Below are 21,965 nucleotides of genomic sequence, written 5' to 3'. Positions count from 1 at the left end.
GAAAAAAAATCAAGACTGAACAAGACAAATTCTGCTCTGATAGCCAAGGCAGAGAGAGAACCTTTGGAAGTGCATGTTTCATTCACCTTCCCTAGTTTTTTGGTTTTTTTTTGAGAGAGAGACATTTCCTGAACTATTTTCACCCCCAGATCTCATATACTAGACTTGTCCATTCTGAGACCATGGTTACATAAATCAATATAATCCCATACAAAATGTACTGCTGCTGCAAAAAAAAAAAAAACCAAAAACAAAAAAAACAATAAACAAAAACAAACAAACAAAAAAAAAAAACAAACAGAAAAAAACACATCAGCTGAAAAAAGAGTTTCTGGTGAACAGGCCCCTAAGTCAGAATATTTGCTTGTTCAAATGCCACTGCAAGACAGTGGTGGGAATGGACACAGCAGGATAGAGCTGGACTCACTCTCCATCCAAAATAGGTAAAATTTTAGGTAAAATTCAGCTATACATGTGCAACTACAGCCTACATCAGTCCTCTGTTGTCTGTATGGACCTTCCACCCTAAAATGTGGAAAAAATGTATTTTAAAACATTGAAAATACCAACGTGGAAGCAAAGAGCAGCAGAAAAATGACAGTGTTCAGAATTCTGAGCTGGTACAACCCCAGGCATTTTACACACTCCATACAAGTTACAAACAGAATGCACTGCGAAAAAAGGATTATGAACACAAACAATATAACGCAAATTGAAACCAAACTGATCAGTAAACATTTGTTCAACTTGTAAAATTATGTGACATCGGCCCATGGACATTTCTCTGCCTGCAGTATTCTCCATTCTATTTGCAGTGATCTTTAAAAAATGACAGTGGCAATGCACTTTCATAGGTTCATAAGGTTGGAAAGGACCTACAAGATCATCTAGTCCAACCATCCTCCTATCACTATCCCTACCCAACAACTAAATCAAATCCCTTAGCACCTCATCTAAACGCTTCTTGAACAGCGCTAGGGATGGTGCCTCAACCACCTCCCTAGGCAGGTCATTCCAGTGCCTGACCACTCTTTCAGAAAAGAAATGCTTCCTCAGGTCTAATCTAAATCTTCCCCGGCGCAACTTGTGGCCATTCCCTCTCGTCCTGTCGTTATTTATCAGGGAGAAGAGGCCTACCCCCTCCTCACCACAACCCCCCTTCAGGAAGTGGTAGAGTGCAATAAGGTCTCCTCTGAGCCTCCTCTTCTCCAGACTGAACAATCCCAGCTCCCTCAGCCGCTCCTCATAAGACTTGTGCTCCAGGCCCCTCACCAGTTTTGTTGCCCTTCTCTGAACACGCTCCAGGGCCTCAATGTCCTTCTTGTAGTGAGGGGCCCAAAACTGAACACAGTACTCGAGGTGCGGCCGTACCAGAGCTGAGTACAGGGGGATGATCACCTCCCTGCTCCTGCTGGCTACACTATTTCTAATACATACTTTTCAAGTATGGAGATTTTATTTATCTGGAAGTGGGAAGCATTTGTTTGCTTTTGAAGATTTTTAAAAACAAAGAATCCAACTTTGTCTCATGTGTTTCAACTTACGTTGGGCATGCAGTTCTGTGATAGCCTGGCGTCACAGGTCTCTGGAGAGGCTCATCTGTACTCTGATGGACACCAGTAAGCAGCTTATTCTTGGTTTTTGGAGTATGAGTCATTATCTGATATGCAAGTAATAAAGAAATGGAAAAACAAAGAGAAGGCTGTGGGAAGAAAGGTAACTGGAGACACAGAAGACATTCTATAGAAATGCTACACTGGAAGGAAAGTTGTGATCCAGTGCCACATGTAACTCCCTGAAGTCAGTATGCACTGTTCCATGACATCTTATCTCAGGTCAGCTCCATCATCACCATAACCTTAATTGTGGACTCCAGAAAGCAGTCACATTTAACCCAAACTTGTCTCAGGGTAATAAACAGCATTTGTGCTAACTTCAAGCTTTTATACTTGATGTTTTTTTGATGCTCGAGGGAAGACATACAGCACTTGATCTGACATAAAGCCTGAGGTAACAGTTCATCTTTCAACTTTAAAAAGAATAACATCTCAGATGAGCAATATTCCAGCATTAACTTGCTCAGCACTTTGCTTTGTATGCCACAGTCACTATCTAGCTCTAGAACCCCAAGGATGCCTCTAGCTTCTTATTAAGCTGCAGCCTGACTACCTCCCATGAAGGGGCGAATGCAGCTCTCAAATTTACTCTACTTCTGAACTACAGCTAAGAAAAACAGTGAAAGGTGTAGACTGCTATGCAGGTAGAACCTACTCTTTAAAACAACAAACTGATGAAAGAATGATCTTAGAAGCCAATGGAATTGCTGAAATTAAACAATCCAGCAAATTCATTTCGTTTGGGATAACTAAATGAGTAAGTAGTACTCACTCCCAAGTATTCAGTTGTCAACAGCTTCTCTCCTGTAAGCTCACCCAGTTGAGGCTGTAAAACCTCATCTTTGTCCAGGTCAGCCTCCATGATGTCATGGTCCTCCTGCAACAGCAACGTGCACATTATCTGAGCACAGGTTCCAAGGGAGTTTTCATTTCAAATTTACTTCTCACTTCAGTAGTCACTAAAGATATTCAGATAAATGACTGTTAGTAACTGTTAATGGCTGCACATGTAAATTGTAATGTACAGTTAATTTCTATTAAAAAAACAGACACCTAGATACAAGCTCATTTAAGCTTTTGATATAATCAGAAACTAGAGAATTTTGAGAGAAGAAAGATCAACCTCTTTCTCCAAAAATTCTTCAGCAGAAAGCATAGTTTACATTTCAGAAGTTGTTATCCTTCAAATTTCCAGCCTCAGATTCCTTGACCTAAGAAAGGCCCAAGAAAGTCTCAGTACTTTGTACTGCTGCAGGACATCCTGTGTTAGTCTGAAGAGATGCAATGCTTGATCCCCAACGCGCAGCTGCTATGAAGTTTGCAGTTCTAGTTTTTACAGACCTAGTCATATAACCAACTTAGTTACGCAGTGAAGGCTGAAAAATGTAACCTGCTGTTGTTTCTCAGCCACACTGGAGGCTTCTTCATCCCCCCAAATATAATTAATATATTAAGTTTTTACATAAGCACTACTGAGATACTGGATTGTTAAGATAAGGTTGTACAGGACCTCGGGGAAATGTTCCACCTGCTTTCCTCTCCCAAGGAAAGATATGCTACAATCAGCTTGGAAGTTGGTAGATGTGGGAAACAAGCCAGATAATGGAAAAACACAGATAAATACCTGTAAACTGTCAGACAACCACCTGTATCAAACAGAACAGAAAAACTACAAATATACTGTACTTAAACAAACAACAAAAAAAAGTTACAAAGATGGTAATTATAAATAGCATGCTGGGAACTTTTCAGATGGTATACCAGTGCAGCATCAACAGCAGATCATTCTCTTCAAGAATATTTGACAGAAGTCTTGCCCATTATGCAAAAAAGACAGATCATCACCCTGATCTTTTTCCTGCATGATTTATTTAACTTTGCTCCGCAGATTGGCTTGGTGTTCCCAGGTCCCACCTCACTCACTGTGCTGGCTGACACGTTTTGTCACCTGGAGAACTCTGGGTTCTGGTTCCTGGGAAGGATCTCCCATGTCAACCTTGCTCCCTGACCTTACTTAACACACCAGGTAACTGAGCCTGAATGTGCTCCTCCTCTGGCTCCCTACTTGGAAGAAAAGCTTTGACAGATGTACCATCCCTCTATTGCTGATATAACACAACTGGCGCCCTGTTCACCACTGCAGTAGACGCTGAAAGCAAAGTCCTTTATCACAGAATCGTTGAGGTTGGAGACAACCTCTGAGATCATCTAGACCATTGTCAACCAACATGATGCAATTAATTCCATAAATGCTGTGATGAGATTCAAGCCGTAGAGCTATTACCCAACTATATGGGGAAAGTTTTGTGTTATTTTTCACTAAATGACAATAATATTAATAAACACATGATGAAAAATAAAAAGTAATACTCTTTATTTACAAAAAAAAAGAAAAAGGTAGCAGCTCTCTTTCAGTGGCAAATTGATGGATTCTTTGCTTTTTTGTTTGTTTGTTCAGGGGGGGCGGGGAGGGGAGGTGGTGGTGAAAAGGGTTAGCTAGGTTTTCTTTTCCCCCATCATTTTCATATCAGACTCCCTGTAGCTATGAATGGTCAGATGTCTCCTAGCTGCATCTCTAACAAACAATTTATGGTGCTTGGAGAAAGCAGTTATTACCACAAGATCTGTTCAAAGCCAAAACAATTGAACAACTCTAAATTAGACACAGACAAAAGTGAGATGAACAAAAATAACACAACAAATCAAGAAAGGTAATAGTAACGCATGTAGACTTTTGCATGCTCTTGGAAACAACAACAGAGGACATAAAAACTGGGCAAGAGACTCATTTTGTTGTTTCTTAAGTTGTGAGGGCATGAAAATTGGTACTGAGCAAATCAGCAACATATATAATACCAGTAGGTCATCCGAATGTCACTATATTGCCAATATATGGCCATATACTGACATAGACTGCAGCAGTTTTTAAGCATTATATCAAGACAAGGCTTCTGCCAAAGTCTTCCAAAACTTTCTGCTGTCAGATCACAATATCAGATGTTATCTCAGGGCCCCAAAGAACAACAACTCTCAGCATTTCCAAAATACAAAAGGGCCTTGAGCATTGAGGCTGTGAGACAACAAATGTTCACTTAGTTAAGAACACATTATGAGTTTTGTGTATCCTTTTGCTGCCATGCTGTTTGCAGACTATGTTTTCTATGTATAGAGACTAACAGAGCAGGCCACGTGTAACAGAATTACTGCTCCCAGCAGCAATGAGGATTGTAGAACTCACCACTATCAACACTACATTGGTAGTAGTTTAAGAATTGCCTGAATTTGAGTTCTTGTTTTTAACATAATAGCAAAGCTAATGCAAAACTGAAATCAGGCACTTCTTTGTTTCAAAAGCCTATTGTTATTTTTCAGTAAAATAAGGAGTGACCGAGGCCTGTTATTATCACATGATGGTTCAATGGTAAAAACACATTTCAAATTGATTTGACCTAGAGCCTTGGATCTTGAGCAGCAGCAACTTCTCTAGGGGACACAACTGAATAGCAGAAATCTTTTCATTCCCAAGAGCAGCAGAAAAATCAATCAGCGAAAACATGCAACACTACCATACAATCCAAAGCCACAGGTTTCACAAAGGACCTCCTTATCTCTGTGCTTTCACAACAGATCACAGCAGCCTTCAAATATATGTACCAGTATTCAGGGGAAAATATCACAACCTTGGATCCTTGCAGAACACGTAAGACACTCAAAGCCTTGGAACGTCAGTTAGAGGGTGCTAAGCAGTGCACTGAACAAAAAGAAGTTCTAATATCAATTCCTGGAAAGACCACCTGCACATCCAGCTCTGTTTTTGGATTGGAGGAATGGGAAGAACAGATGACTGAAAACTCACTTTGGAACAGCAAGAGGTGAAACAGCTACAACAATCTGATTAGAAAAAAAATAGTACAGTTTACCGAACACATTGAGAAGGAGAGAGAGAGAACTGACTTAACTAAAATATCCACACAGCCCTAAACCTAGAAGTACCACATAGCTCTAAAATCAGGGAAAGGCACCTCAACACAGAAACAAGCTAAATAATGCTAAATAATAATACAAAGCTTTACTGGATGCTGGTGGATCCTGTGAAGTGCTATGCTCTGTGCTGGCTGTGTGCACACCACACCTTTTCCAACGTATTTACATTTTTCTCTGTTTTCACAATGCAATGGGTTCAAAGTACCTCTGAAAAATGCTCAACAACCTGCAGCAGCAGAGCGATTTTTGAAGTGTAACAGGGTTGTCACTGTTCATTAGCATTAATGTGCAACAAGTTAGCAAACACTGACACAACAGGCTTGCTGAATTTCACAGGTCTTACATTCTCAGCCAGTCAAGGACAATAATTTAGGCTTTTGTCTATAAACTCAGTTCTCAGTAGAAATGTTCCCCAGTGATATTTATAATACAAGAAGGCGTAGTAGAGATCACTAGCTCTCAATGTCACTGAGTTCTTTGGTGTGAGTATATATGTTCAAACACTATTCCAAGGTTCTCATGCAAGACTTATTGAGAAGTGCCATATAATAGACTCCATTCAGATGAAACTCCCATGAAGCTGCCCATACAGCACTTTTCAAATCCTCCTTCCCAGGCACTTACAGCAGTGTAGCAACTGTAGATAGTGCAGTCTGAGCTCCTTGCTATGGGATCATGAAATAACCAAACACACTGAGTGCTTCCAAACCTGGGATCCGATTATTGTATGCAGACAGCTTCTTAAAAAATGCTGAAGTAAAATTATCAGTATAAAAAGGTTTTACTATCAGACTTGGAATTACACAGTTAAGCAGTTTTCACTATTGTACCATTTCTGATACTTCCTGTCTTTGTTTTTTTCTCTCTTTATAGCACTTATTTGCAAATGTGGAATTAGTGTTTGCCCTCATAATGTGCAACTTATTACACATATTTCAAAGTTTCCAAGTGCCAAAAGAAGTTGTCACACATTAAACAGATAATGATTCCTTAAAAGAAAAAAAAAGGATCAATCTTTTTATTAACCATTCTGGTGATACACTGCACCATGTGCTTCCTTGATTTGTTTTAACTCCTCTGCTTGAAAGTGCGAATTCTACTGCTATTCTACTCATTCTACTCATCTACTCATTCAATTCTACTCATCTCTTTACTTATTGCAAGCTATAATACTTCATTTATCACAGAGGTGGTGTCGTGTCAAAACAGACAAAAGAGTAGGACTTCAAATGGAGAAAATGTAATGGAAATGGATCAAATTTTCATGTTTAATATACCCTGGTAAGTAAATAAAACTTTAACAAAACAAACAAAACCAACTCAATGGAATAAACAAGATCTGGCTTGCAGACAAAAACAGTTTCTGTTTAGAGAATGAAGAATTTTTCTAAAAGATTTCAGAGAGCCTTCATCACTTACCTCCTCATTCTCCTCTTCCTCTTCATCATCAGAGACAATACTGTCATTTAATGGCTCTTCTAGTAAGAAGAAAAATGAAACTGTGTAAGAGCACACATCCAGCCTAACAGAATCTCTAGTTCTTGTCTCACATCTGCTCGCTTCTCATGCAGATGTGCCATTCTTTTCAGGACATCTATTGGAATTGTTTTCCTCTATAAAGCACGCTAGAAATCAACTCTTATCCAGGAAAAAAAGTCAGAAACAGAAACACTCTGGAATGGTACTTTTCTCACACACCCCTCTACAGTGCCCCAGCACATTTTCTGATGAGATTTGTGAATTCAAGGGTGCACTTGCAAATCCTTCAATTTTTTAACTAACTTTCAGTGAAAGATTCTGCTTCTCTCTACAAGTGCTTCATGGATACACTGTTGTGAAATAAAAATATAGACTGGTGTAGGATACTCACTGTAACATTTGTGGAATACAGTACACCAAAATGTATTAAAAAAATCAATAGCAACAATCAAAAAAACATCAACAATGTTAAATAACCACTGTGTGGACAAATGGACCTCTCAGAAAAAACAAGCATCCAGGCTCATGTTGGAAACCCTTACATGCAGCTTTCTCTCACCCATCTATCTGACATGCCCTTTTTAAAAATGCCATTCTCACAGGTAGGAGAGGAGTGATTGTGTAACCTTGGTGAACAAATATTGCACAGCAGCAATATGGTGCTTAAATTGTTCCTTCGCAAAGGAAGCAAAGATATGCTGCCTTTTTCTAGAAGAAAGCAGTCAGACTAGTTCTACTTTCACTGTACAGAAAGATTTCATCAGAATTCATCTCCTTTTCATTATTTGCTTTCTCCTTCTTCTGCCTTCCTCTCACCCACAGGAAGCAGAAAACAAAACAAATATTCCACCTTCTCACACTTTGTATTATCACAGCACCTACAGCTCCTGTGATCAATCAACATACTGTGCAAGACAGAGGGTCCCAGTCCCCTGTTTAGAATGAGCCACTTCGGAATGCAGAGCTACACTCTTCTACAGAGCAAAGGCAGATAGTTACTAAACTTCACATTACAAATCGAATCACCTGCATATTTTCCCCTGACACCAGTCTCTAGAGGTATCTAGGGGGCCACTGGTATGAAACAGCCAAGGTCATTTGGTTTACAGTCCCCAAACTCTAGGATTGAGACCTACACAGTCTATTATTCCTTCTTTATATTCTAAACACAAAAGTCAGTTTTAAAACATATCAAATCCTGACATTCACTATTCACCCTCTCTCAGACCATCACATTACTGTCACTCTGTGGGAGTTTCAATGCCAAACAAAAACATGAGCCTTCTTATAGCTTTTGTGAAGATTTACAGCTCAGATAGCTGTATTTGTTCATCTGACCTGAATAGAGCTGCTTGATAATAAATTCAATCTGTCGGATCATCTCTGCATTTCCTTCCTTGAGAAAGCAGCGTAGAATTTCTTCCATTCCCTGGACAGAGTGGAAAACACTGTAAGATTAGTATTTCACATGATCACACTGACAGATCTGTCAGCTAAAATGTCATTGTTTTGATGGGAAAAATACAGGCAGTGTGAAACAAACCACCGTGTTCTGCTCTGAGTATTCCTCTTTGTCCATACACACTCAAAAGAAAAAGAAGTACACTGTCTGGATTGCTTCTAGATTTAAACATGGAAGTATCAGAGAGGAACAGCAATTTTTAACACATCTGTTGCTTCTGCCTTCCCAACTCAGTTGTCAACACAGCAATCAAAAGATAAGGGCAAATTTGCATTCACAGGCAACTGGGCAAAGTTCAGAAAAGGAAAATCAAAAGCAGAAACACCTTCAGCCTTCTCCTAAATTAAGGTTTTCTCTTTGTGGTCTTTACAGGCTTGATGTTGTGCCTTTAATCACTGAAGATGACATCCAGTGCCCTGTACTCTCCTAAGTAAAACATCTGACAAAAGTTATGTCTGTGTAACTCTCCTGGGTAGTCCCAATGATACAAAGATTCACTGCTAACCCAGGAATAGCTTTCTCCAACTCCAATCAAAGCAGATTTGTTACCATTAGACTTAACACTTTCAATTCCAGAGTTCCATGAAAACCTTCCACCTGCTCTCCCCACATCTAGACCAGACAGGCAAAACAGCAGCAAGAGGAATTCATCCCCTTACCGGCTATTTGCTGGTGCAGGACAAGTTTACTAAGGGGGGGAAATAGAAGGCCAGATGAAAGCATCCAGGCCACCTTCAGTCTACGAAATGCTACAGGGACAACAGTGCTCTAAAATAACACCTTCAATTTATAATCTTGAAAGAATCCTTTGCACTGCTGGGACTTCACCTCTGGGGAAAAAACAGCAGATAAGGGAAAAATGTTCAATACGTTTATACCTGCTTGTATATCAAAGGTGGAGGACCATCTGTGGATTCCCTTCTCAATATACCACGCTTCCTACCTCACAATCCTGCTGCACACCACCCGACATGTACCCATATGTGTGCCATCTTCAGCATATGAGATGACCTTTGTGCTATAGAAAGCAGTGCTGCTTACTATTGCTCTGGCTTCTTCACGGACCGAAGGGATAGCGAGGATGCTATACAGTGCTCCATTCACATAGGGCTGTATCTAAGAAGAACAAATATTGGCCAGTAGTTGGACCACTAAGAAAAACTGACACTCAGCCAAGTAGACTACAACCAAAATTTAAGAGTGAAGGAACGGAATAACCATGTTTAGAGAGTGCAGTCAAGCTAGCCTATACTTGCAAAAACTCCCACGTGGTAAGCAGTAAGCAGTGATTTTCTTTATAGGATGCAAGTACACCGTGCTACAGTTTATCTAAACCAGTACTGCTATGTTTTGACTTTCTCTGTTCCTTTTTTGAAAATGTATTCTTGCAAATTGTCCTAATCCACTGTCACCAATTAAAAAAAAAAAAAAAAGTTTCTGACAAGCACTTGTGACAGCACAAAAAATAGGAAAGGACAAAAAACTGGGACAAGACTGTGTCAGCACAAACACAGACAGGCTTCATGTGCTGCAGCCTTAAGCAGGATGATACAAGTTGTAGTAGCACAGAACATCCTCCCACTCTGCTGCTCGCTACTGTCCCTCAGCAGCAGCAAAAACACTCGGTCTTATGGACAGTGAAAACTGCTAAGATCTGTCTAATTATACTAGCACTTATGTGACCCATTGTGCTTGCCAGTTACTGTTGGAGCACTAAGATCTCCAGTCATTCTCCACTTATACCTTGGAAAAAGGAGTGAGCTAGGCTGTGAGCAGAGGAAGCAAGGGAAGACAAGTAAAGGATCCCACAGCTTCCAAGTGCACTGCCTTGTACCTTAGACTTCAATTGCAAAACCTCTATCAGCTGCACTGGTGCAAACTGTGTCATAAAAATGCACTCCTTAAGAGAAATGTTAAGGTCATTCTAAGGAACTAGTGAAACAGTATGACAAGCTTCCTCTTCATTAAAACGGTAGTAGTAAACAACTGATCTACATCCTCTTATGAATTTATATAAACTGAAGCTAACACTTCACTGAAACTTCTTTTCAGTTTAAGAGAGAAACAAATAAACCCTGATGTTTTAGACACTGGATGTAGAACACAGAGTTCATAATATGCTTTAATCAGGCATCCAAAGACACTTTGAACTATCATAAAGGAATCAGTCTAGAGTATTCTGCTCAAAGTTCTGCCTTCCTACAACTTCAACATTAGAAAATATGTCTGCATTTTCTGCCCCCTGGAATTCTACTCCATGGTTAAAAGAAGCATATCTCTGCAGAGACAGCTGAAGCAATGCTTTATCTAAAAGACAATTTTTTATCAGTGAATTTTCCTTTCCACTTTTTCCCTAACCCAAAGTCTGCTGCACAGGTACCTCACGATTCTCATGGCCAAGAAGATCAGAGAGAACTTTGAGTACACGGTCTGCAATCCTCGCACACATTTTCTTCCCTGAGAAGGGAGAAAGCATAAGCATGCTTAAAAAAAAACAACGGATCAGAGCAAGCTTCTTATAATTTCTCAAAATCAGTACTAAATATAATTCATTTACACAGAACAATATTATTCCTTGTTCCTTCTACATGTTGCTCAACATGATTGAGCTGAAACCAGTGGAGCTGTTTCAGAGTTATGCAATGGTAATTTGTGGTCAAGGAGATTTAACAAAGGTGTTATTTTGCTAATACCAAGCAGCCACTCTTTGATCCTTGTCTTATTTTCTTTTTTAAGAGGAAATTTATTTTAAGCTTCTTTTAAATCTCCTGGGGATAGACAAGAACATTGCTTTCTTGGGTGCAATCTCTTCACTGTCAAAGTGTTGCCTGCAAGCATTCCACTCCACATGCTGCAGGGTAAGCTTCCGTTACTGATCAAGTCAGTTCTGACTTTCCTTCATACAAACAGATCTCTTATACAAGTTTCAAGTGCCCTTTGAAAAGTGGACCTGGAATGTAAAAATGACAGTTCTCACATGCTGATCTAAAAAAGAAACAAAATCTTGGACAGTTCTGTTCATTTTGGTCAAGCTCATCTCCATAGTTTTAGGATTCTTCAGAAAGAGATCTGCTCAGAAGTACTGGTCGTGACACCCAAGTATCACTGGTTATGTGAGTTTCTGCTACAAGTTACGGTCACTTTGAAGAATCCAGGAATATCAGTAAAAGGTTTCAGGATCTTCCCTATTCATTTATTAGAATAAAACTAATGTAATTCAAAATGTAATATACCTGCACTCCTCAAACAAAGATTCATGAACAAGGCAACAGAATATTCTAGTGTGTAGTCAGACAGGCTATCTGTATCCGCCAGAACATCAGCCAGCCAGAAAATGAGCCCATCCTTGATCATTGCTGACTGCAGGGCACGTCTAGAATGAAATGCAACACAGAACAAATCACAACACAATAGCTTTTGAATACATTTATAACTAACATGAGCACATTAAAATCCTACTTCATCTACCTGCTACATGCTAGCTTGCCAACAAAATATAAACTACAGGACGGCAAAGAAAAAAGCATGTGAGCACATGACCCCACACTGAGAAAAGAAAAAGAAAGTCCCTCATGCCAAGTGTCTGACATTAATCTCCTATAAGGTGAACTGTAATCTGTTAAAAGCTACAGTTGCTCAGTTAAGAAACATATAAAAAAGCACAGAGAGCTATGGGAGGAGATGTACATTTACTCGTGTCTTGATAGCTGGTAGGAAGTCAGGTTAATCCAGTCAGCAAAACTGAGTTCTCCTCCATAATAAATGACATTGCTTTCATCAGCCATCAGAGGGTCTGATGATTGTTATGGGAAAATCGAGCGCTCTTCTTTCCTCCCTGAACAGAGCCTAACTTAGCCTGCATTTCCTCTCCTGCTGTCACCACTGCATGCTGTGCTTTCATCACCTGAGGCTGAATTTCTGCAGAGCCCCCAGAACATTCTCCCATGTAAGGGAATCCTTGTCCTCAGCTTTCAGTCTCTCCTCCAGCATTCGCAGCAACACTGGGTTCTGAGAAAGGTAGAGACGACCTGGTGCAAAGAGCGATGAAAGAACAGATGCTGAGATACCGATGCATGACAGAAAAGTTTCTTCTCCTTGGAAGACTAAGCTGGACTGACCTCAGTTTTGCTCCTGAGGAGACACAATGTTGTGCCAAAGCCCAAACAAACCTGCACACCAACTGTACTCTACCCACTCGCAGCATTAGAGGTCCACAACCACCCACTTAGTACCTCCACTTGTGCCACACAGAATCCACATGCTCTCTGATTCATTTTAATTTTTTTGTATATTCTAGGAAAATAACAGACAGAAATAGCTCAGGGAAGTTTGGTGCCTTACTGATATTGACTTTAAAAGTGATTTCAGTTCCCAACAATGGTTAATACCAAAAGAAAGGCTAATTTGGGACAGGCAGAGATACGCAGCTACACATATGCAGCCAAAGAGGTAGCTGTGATGCACAAAAATGTATTCAGGTGAGGAGCAGAAAAATGCAAGAACAGTGACAATAACAACCACTGCGCAGCCTGGTAGCTGGTCTGCCTACAGGTACCTCAATCACTGGGAGTATTCCCTCCCTTTTTCCCTTCCCTCATCTTTAACCTTCATAAAGAGGCTGAAGACTAACCTGGGTAAGCTCCCATGCAGACCACAAATAACCAAAAGACAGCAGAAACAGTGCACACGCAATGTCAAAAGGAAAACTTTCCAGGCAGTGAAAATCTCTTGCATGCAAGTGACAAGAGAGAAAATCCCTAGACAAAGGGTGCCAACAAAGCTCTGCAGTGCAGTGAAATACACTCATGAAGCAGCTGTGAATCACTGTCATATGAAAATGCTTTTTCTCTATTTTTCTTTTCTTTTTTTCCTTCAGTGGATCTCTTACCTTCTGCCAATGAAGCAAAAGCATTGATGAGTCTTGCCATATACTGTCTGACTACCTCACTCTTAGACTGTAATAATTTAAGGACACTTCTCTGAAAAAGAAAGAAAACATTAATAGCAGTGCACCAAAGCACGTAAAAGCAAACATAGTTTTCTATAACATTTTAAAAGTTTCAGTAAATCTGCAAAGCAAACAAGCATAGACTGCATAATGACATCTTAAAAACTGTCAGTATGATTTAGAATTTTCCACTTTCTCTTTTTTTTAATCTTGTTTTGGTGCAGGGTCCTGGGGAGGTCTGTGAGAAAGGCAGAAAATGAACAAATAAGCAGAGTACAGCTCATCTCAGTCTGTTAGAACACCATTAAGCTCCATGGTGTAGGATAAGAATTATAATGAACCAGCATTGGTGAAGAGGAAATCTAAAATTAGCACATCTAAGTTCATCAATGAAATTAACAGGGTTTTTGGTCAGTAAATGAATGTTAATGTCAGCTGCATATAAGTGCTGTTCCTAGACAACTAAACAGCTCAGGAACTTAGCAAGAACATTGCTAACCATTTTTATTCTGTTTTGCTTCTGGCATTACCTATACATAACCTCCCTCTTAAAGAAATTTTCAGGGAGGAAAATCAGATCCCTGATTTATTTATTCATCCTTTAACTTCTCTAACAGTACAAGTTACTGTTGCAACGACAAGGTAGAAAGCAGGCCACTGCTTCAAACAACTGGGGAACTACATAAAAGTAACCTCTACAAATGAAGAAAACTGTTTCACACTTGTTAGAAACAGTACTGGAAGAAAGTGAGTGAATCAACACAATTAACAAACCATACCAAATTCACTAAAACACTGTTGAATATGTGCACAATCAGATATTCCATAGAGGTACTGAGACCAAAGTGTTAATTCAGCTCTCATCTTACATCAGTGAAAGGGACTGAAGGTATTATCTAACAACACATAAGTGCTCAAAAAGGAACAGAGCATCTCACAAGCATTTTACAGAAACAAATCAACAGTATCACATACAATGTAAAGGAAGACTACTCCAGCTGACCTGACACTTGCTGTGGCAATCTAGGAGGTCATTACTGATGTAAGCCTGCAGGACAGTATCCCTCTGTTCTCCAGGATATGATGTTGTCAAACGCTGAAACAAATAAAAACATTAATAAACCAAACAAATAAATCAATGGTAATGTGAACTGATGATCACTGAAGATTTCAAAGGCACTGATACCCCATGGCTGGAAATTAATTCTTTTCTCACAGGGAGAAGGAATTCAACCTCAGTGATCTAAGGGAATGAGATGAACTGTCCTGAGCTCAGCTCAGCGATCCATCACAGAACTGTTGGAAGCTGTAATCACTGTCCCCATGCGAAGGATACAGAATTACTTCCCACAAAATTAAAAGCCCTCCCAATAGCTACAGATGTGGTGCTGTCCTAAAACACCTCAGACAGAGTACTGGGCAAGAGGGACCACTGGTCTGACTCAGGAGGCATTTTATGTTTTTTGTAAATATGTGAAAACAGACAATGAAGCTTGACTAGAATTCCCCTATTATCATCTTTCATGTCCATCACACTGAAAGTGTCAGCTTCCTTTTCAGCAGGATAATTAAGCTTCCTGTTGTCACCTTTAGTTTTTCAAAAATATCATGCAATTATATGAATTAACCAAAACTGTAGATTTCTGAAGGACACTTTCACTACAAAGGAAAGCTACCAATTAAAATCAGGTAGTTCTTTGATACAGCAGAATTTATATGAACTTGAAAACATCGAAATTGTTGTTGTTTCAGGCAGTATCTATTTCCTTGAAAACCACCAGAAACAACTTCCACTGACGATCCCAGGAATTCCTATCTGGCTCTGCTTAGAGAGACAGGACACTGCCACAAACATACACCTACTGCCAGGGCTTTCCTCATCACCTCAAGCCCATCAGAAAGCCTCACTGACAGAGACAGATGTTGTTCATAATGCTGACTACCAGAACAATCACCTTGCCCACAAGATGGATTTTAGTTCTAGACCCCTCCAGAGGAGACCTACTTATTTCTACAGAGGCCATCCTACTCACCCAGCGCAGAGCCTGCAGTAAGAAGGCCTTGAGACGATCGTTCCCTGTAAGCAAATCTTTCTTCAGCTTCTCATAGTCCAAAGAGGGCAACAAGGGCACATCCTGCTTCTTCCTACAATGCAAACAGGAAATACATTGAATTTTGATGTCCGTCCAAACTCCTTATTTGGTGCAGATGATGTTACTGAGGTGTCAAGAGCCAAAACAGGAAGTTTGCTCCAGGGCCTCCACATTTTTACACATTTGTTATTTTTATTATCATTACCATGTTAGAATAACTGACTTAAGACAATGCTTTAAACTTGGGCTTATTTTTTCCATCTTAGATGCAGTTCATTTGACACCACAATTTGCAGACATGAAACAACAAGCCAGCTGATGGTCTGAGTGTTCTAAAAAAAACTCACCCCAGTCACATCATCTCTATCCTATTGATGAGCCAAAATTTCCTAAGTTCAACACAAGAAAATATGATCCTGAAGTATATATAAAAAACATTCCACTAATTCCCTTTTTCCCTCCATGTGTGAGAAGCAAATCACTTCCAACAACAGGAATGTATGGTGCGGAAACAGTAAAGAAAATAGGGCAAACAACTCACAGGTGTGGAGTGACAGATTTGTTGGATCTGCTGAAATGAGGATGTTACTGAACCTGCCCAAGAGAAGAATCCCAAGCACACAACGGTTGCATGCAATGCTCACTGAGATTAGAGGAAGCATGCAGACCTATTCCCATTTGCAAATGACAGGCAGAGCACTTTGGTTTACCAATCCCTCTTCCTGTTCTTTACACATATAAATGTGTAAAGCTCAACAGTACTTACACAGGTGCCAAAGATGCTCGTAGCATTGTGGAAGCCTGGATCAGAAAAAAAGAAATCACAACAGATGAGTCCAAATTTCACATTGGCACTGTTATTAATGAGGTCCACACTGAATTCTCTTACTGAGGTTTTGCAGTTCTTTTCATACAAAACCTATGTTGCTAATAAGAAACACAGCTAGAGAAAGAAAGGACTTCAATAGTTTCCTTTCCTTCAAAGTAGTTAGAAAGTTAAAATCTCTTTTGTTATGATCTATTTGTGCTGTCTTCACTGCCATACCCCAAAAGCTCACCTCATACATTTAGAAATACAAAAAAAGAAGAGAGGAGAAAATACTTTGAGATCCACTGAGGAAGACGAAGACCTTGATCAATGTCTGTTGACTTCAAAAATGTTAATGCCTTAATGCTGTAATAATTCTCCAGTGGAGGCATACCATGCATTTCAGCACCCAAATGCAATTTCAATACCAACTGTGTCAGACTTTCTGCTGCTATTAAAATATACCTATGTACACAGCTATAAATCTGTAGAGAAAAGCCTAGTGCAGACAGAAGGGATGTGGCACAGCATGCCATTTCTCAGTGGTTCTGCCTACGGTAAGTGCCATTTAAGCCTGGATATTTCTGCTTCGCTCCAGCGTGACTCAAAGCAAAGGAAGGTACCATTGCTGCACAAGTCAAAGTTTAAAGATGTCAACAACATATAAAAGTTGTCTGGTTTAATAAATATTTCTTTAGCTAGCACTAACTGTGCTTCATATCACACATTTTGATGTCAACTACATGCCGCGTTCACAGAATATTCTGTGTCATCTTTTGTATCGGTCTCACTACTCCATTTTTAAGCTGTCTCTCATTACCATTTATGACTTTAAAACCCACCTCCATTTCTAACGTAGCTTCTTTCAGTGGGAACTATATAATCAATGCCCATTGCCAGATTTAAGACAGAGGGATTTAGCAGACAAAAGGCACGCAATGCCGCAGAGAATACTGAATTACACCAGCTGAAGTATTCTTGAACGTGCTTGATTTCACAAAGCTCGCAGGTATTCTTCATAATAGAAGGAACTGCTCTCTCAGATGTGAAATAAGCTTATACACACATTAGGAAGCATTTCATGCTATGTTTAAGTCAATGAATGTCTGGTATACAATAGATAATTAACAGGTCGTGCACTTCAGAATTAACCCGTTTTGACAGCACTCCTCACATAACAGTCTTTCTCAATCAGCAGATAAATCTTTCAAAATATCATATATATATTTAAACTGTTTTCCCCTCATTAATTTGGATTCATTTTTACTGGATTGTGTTACATCCGTTTCAGCAAGGCAAAGCAGACAGGAGAACTCTCAGGGCTGACTTGTCAGCACTTCCACTCAATCTGACTGACCATGGGCAGCACCACTGATAAGCAAAGATCTCATTTCTTCATCTGCCTTTACATGAGTGAAATTAGACATAAGCAAGCTGATATGTAGCTTTACAGTATGGCAAAATACATAAGAAATTGGCTGGAGACATGCTTCTAGCTCTGACTCAGCCATCAGAAGCAAATAAAATTTAAGTGTGTAATTTCCTATCTCTGGGCCTTGATTTTATCCTCCAGAAAGCAAGGACACAGACTCTCCAGTGGGCTCTTTTTTGAGATCAACCAACGAGAGGCAGCATGCAAGAGCTACAAACTTGCCTCAGCCTCATATCTCCATGCACAGTTCAACAGGCAGTATTTTTTTTTTTTTTGCTTGTTCATTTCTGTTTCACTTCTTCAGAACTGATCAGAGATATCTCAAATCTCAGGATGTTTACCTAGTTAAGCACCACTACAGCATCTAACCCTTAAAAGCTCTGCTAAGTCCTAATTCTTGACTTGTGCATTACATATATTAAAAGGAAAATCACACCTCAGAGCAGCTGGGTTCTACAGAGCAGCTCTCAGGTTTAATTAAAGCACAAGCACCTTTAACTCAATGAAGCCATATAATCTGACCAGAATAAAAAAGATATTTCTTCACCATTATCTCAGTAAACAGTAGCTCCAAGGCCAAGCTCTCACACGTACTACTGCTGGCAGGACTGCCAATGCAGCCTTCATCTTCTCAGTACATCCCCTACTACAGAAAGCAAAAACAAAAGATTCCCAGCAACAAAATCCGCCCTGTTACAAATCTAGTAACAAAACTTCCTTTGCTTAAGTTCTTTGCAAATCTTTAGCTGAAAGCTTTTAAGAACAGGCTTTCATGTTGTAGATGAATGCAAAAACATGAAGTCTTCTAAAATTATTTTTAGGAACAAAGGGTTACATTTAAATGAGGAAAAGACTAATTTTTCTCTTAACTGATGAGAGTTTGGGTTGCTTTCTCTGATGAAAGCAGGCAGAACAGAATCCTAGTTTTTGATCCTCACAGATCTTTCTCTCTTTCTCAGTGTTAGTTCTTAAATCTATACGCTGAACCCTCATATCTTGTCACTTCTGTGGCAACAGTGCCCAAATTCTAACTGGATGGTGTTTCTGAAAGAGAGAGAAAGCAAGAGGGAGAAAGTAGGTGGGGAGAGAGAGTATTTGGGTGTGGGAAACTTGGATTTATTTATAACAAATGCTTTAAATAATCGCACAAGATAAAGTGAAGCCATCAGCACTTTGCATTCATAGCTGTGAAAGCACTCGATCAGAAATAAATTCTTACTATTCTATAAGGCTAGCAGAACCATTACAATCTTCATCTCTAGGTGATGAATCTAAGGCCACAGACTGAAACTCAAGCAGCCAATGGCACTGTGAAGAGGGACCTTCCCCAGTCTGCATTTAACAGTCATCTCCAGACAATGCCCCCAACAGCCCATCTATTTTAAACTTAGACTTCTTCCCAAGTCCTCTTCCTGGACTTATTGGTTTATATATTCATCCAATCTTCTTCCTAACGGCATTCTGTCAAGTGCTAGTCAGGGAATGATTGTGAAGAACAGTACATGTGACTTATGGACAATACCCAACATTAACGGATTTAATCTCAAGCAAAACACTTTTCATGCAAAACCATAAGGCAGAACCACTTTTCCATAATTGAACACATGCAGAAAAAGCAGGTGTCTTAGGGAAAGAAGAGAAACAAACAAGAAAACAGCCCAAGCATAGCTCATTCTGCTAGGATCACGAGGTATGACTTATCTTTGCGATGTTTCTTACCAAAGCCAAACCAGGTGCCATATTAAGTAAAGCAACTCTGTCACAGTGCAGATTAGCCACAGATGGCAGCCCTTCATTTTTGAAAGAAGCGATGCTTGAATGTGAACAGCATGGAATAAAATGAAGAAGTTCAAAGGGAAAAATATTATATCAATATTTATAAAAGAAAACAGATGCATTTCATCTGCAAGCCAGAACCACAACTGAGCTTATCAAATACCACAGCCCTGTATTCAAACCAACTCTGCTTTGCTATTCGATGTGTATATTCGTAATGTGCTGAAGGCTAAAACTGAAAAACAGGTTCTGACCTCAGTTACCACTCTGAAAATGTGCTAGAAGAATTCACTGTAAATCCAGTGCAGATTCAGAATTGATAATCAAAGATATGTGATGAATGTGTGAAGAGTAAAACCAAAGTTTGAGCTAAGGTGCACGAATCATTAGAAATCACCACTGTATGTTCAGCTCGTTTGTTATAGTAATGACAAGAAGAGGTCAGGCACTGAGCTTGTGTAAGCTGGCAGGTCTCTACTGGGGTCACGCAAATTTATTTCATAAGATCTGCAAATGTTTTAAATTATTTCTTCTTCTTCCTTATACCAGAGATACGCTGTTATGAAAACTTCCTACTTGGCACAGAAAACAGCTTCTCTAAGAGATGTGGTGTATATAAAAAAGTCACACTGTAATGCTATGTGATAGTGTAACAACAACAGATTACAGAAGAATAATTGTATATATAAAGAGTAAGGAGATGTTATAGGAAACCAACCAATCTTTACAAGAAACACCTCAGAATTAGAGTCAGACAGCTTAAAAAAAATATAAACAACTCTGCACTGCAAGACAGTACATTCTGCATAGTATAAAGTTGTATGTTACTCAGGCTACCTGCATAAAGGCAAAACTTTTCTTTAGCAAAGATCATTTCACCTGTGTCTTCACATCTGTAAACAGGTTTTCTCAGGCTTGAAAAGATCACGATGAAAGAAAACAGAATGGTGAGCACCCAGCATCACCTCTCACACCTGCAGTAACAGGTTGCTCCATACGGGTCATCCTTTAACACAGATGAACGTGTATTCTATACATCAAACAAAAAGAAGCAGCCCTCTGTTGCATATGGTGACTATTTCTCCAAACAAAGTGGGAAGCCGAAAGTCTGCTCGGATCACTTTCATTTCAAGCAAGGAATACACTGAAATAAACTACAGTATTCCTGGGAAAGGTCAGCTCCTGTGCTACTCAAAGAAAAAAAACCACAAATGTGGATGATTTTATAGCACAGTGTTTATAGCACAGACTGATATTTTTCAGAATTGGTGTCAATCACCTTTATGATTTGATTACATATTGAATTACTTAAAATTGGACTCATTTCCTATCTCCCTAAAAGAATGCATTGAGTATGGGCAGAATTAGATTCTTATGACTTACTTGTAATATTGCCAGAATACAAACCTCCATCTGGGTTACAGAAGTCACAGGCAGCACACTGCTTTGGTTTTTTGGTTTCTAATGAAAAGGAGCCATTTTAATTCTATGAAAAATACCTTATCATCTCTAACTGCAAACTTACACTTTATAAATAAAAAATACAAATATAAAATAAGACACACCTCTGATAAGCCATGTTATCTTAAGCACTAATATTCATCTACCTGTTTACTCAAAGGTGTTGCGGGATCAGATGGCATTGGCACACTACAAAGACTTCATGGCATATATACACCGACATTCACGTGGAAGAAACAATTGCTTTCTGTACATTATAAAGAAGCTGATCTTTTGTTGACATGCTGCATTACATGTATTACAAAGCCATAAGGTTACCGTTCCCCATGCATAAATACCAAGCCTTGCACATGTTCTCAGCAGAATTAATGTAATGACGAGTTAAAATACACAAAATGGTTACACATTGTGAAATGAAGAGATATAAACTGTGACAGATTGCAGCAGGCAACGTGAAAGGATATAAAGATAGAGACACTTACATATCCGTCATCACAAGGGCTCATAGAGTAATATCCCTTTATGGGCAAACAGGCACACATTAAAATAAAGAAGATTAAAAAAACAAGTTAACAGAAATAAATCACAGAGAAATGCACAGTCCTAAAATAAATAAACAAAAAACCCCCACACCAACAAAATTAAAATTAGCTAAGGATTAACAGAGCATTAGCTCTAAAATGAAAAGTATAAGCACCTTCTTCTCCCATTCCACAAACCTGTATGTTTTAAGACTGAAATCAGAGTGCATCACGTAGGATACATTCATGTTCTTCTTCCAGTACCTGGTGAACACAGCCAGTCTGCACATTACACCATCGTAACTGTTGGTTAGAATAGCTATATAGCAAGCACTGACACATTTCTATGGATCTGCAAACTCTCTTGTTCACTACACTGAAGAAG

General features: G+C 39.3%; 1 protein-coding gene across 3 annotated transcripts in view; it reads right to left on the bottom strand.

Annotated features, from left to right (window-relative positions):
- The window catches only part of ARMC9 (armadillo repeat containing 9), a 57,162-nt gene that overhangs the window by 15,739 nt on the left and 19,458 nt on the right, over positions 1-21,965 (bottom strand). For 2 of the 3 annotated variants that reach the window (XM_065748421.1, XM_065748422.1), the window contains exons 9-21: positions 21,542-21,577; positions 16,349-16,383; positions 15,523-15,634; positions 14,493-14,585; positions 13,430-13,520; positions 12,446-12,569; positions 11,775-11,914; positions 10,922-10,998; positions 9,583-9,657; positions 8,418-8,508; positions 7,020-7,078; positions 2,389-2,493; positions 1,545-1,660 (exon numbers count right to left, since the gene is read on the bottom strand). In XM_065748421.1, the coding sequence (XP_065604493.1) occupies positions 1,545-1,660; positions 2,389-2,493; positions 7,020-7,078; positions 8,418-8,508; positions 9,583-9,657; positions 10,922-10,998; positions 11,775-11,914; positions 12,446-12,569; positions 13,430-13,520; positions 14,493-14,585; positions 15,523-15,634; positions 16,349-16,383; positions 21,542-21,577 (1,154 nt within the window). Of the gene's footprint in view, positions 1-801; positions 846-1,437; positions 1,661-2,388; positions 2,494-7,019; positions 7,079-8,417; positions 8,509-9,582; positions 9,658-10,921; positions 10,999-11,774; positions 11,915-12,445; positions 12,570-13,429; positions 13,521-14,492; positions 14,586-15,522; positions 15,635-16,348; positions 16,384-21,541; positions 21,578-21,965 lie in introns of those variants that run through there. The other variant, XR_010622928.1, reaches the window with a different exon arrangement.

Source organism: Cyrtonyx montezumae, unplaced genomic scaffold, assembly GCF_038088225.1.
Source record: "Cyrtonyx montezumae isolate F1298 unplaced genomic scaffold, pur_monq_1.0 scaffold_5, whole genome shotgun sequence".
NCBI lineage: Eukaryota > Metazoa > Chordata > Aves > Galliformes > Odontophoridae > Cyrtonyx > Cyrtonyx montezumae.
Note: the sequence above shows the minus strand (reverse complement) of the source record. Positions and strands in the feature narration are given on the sequence as shown.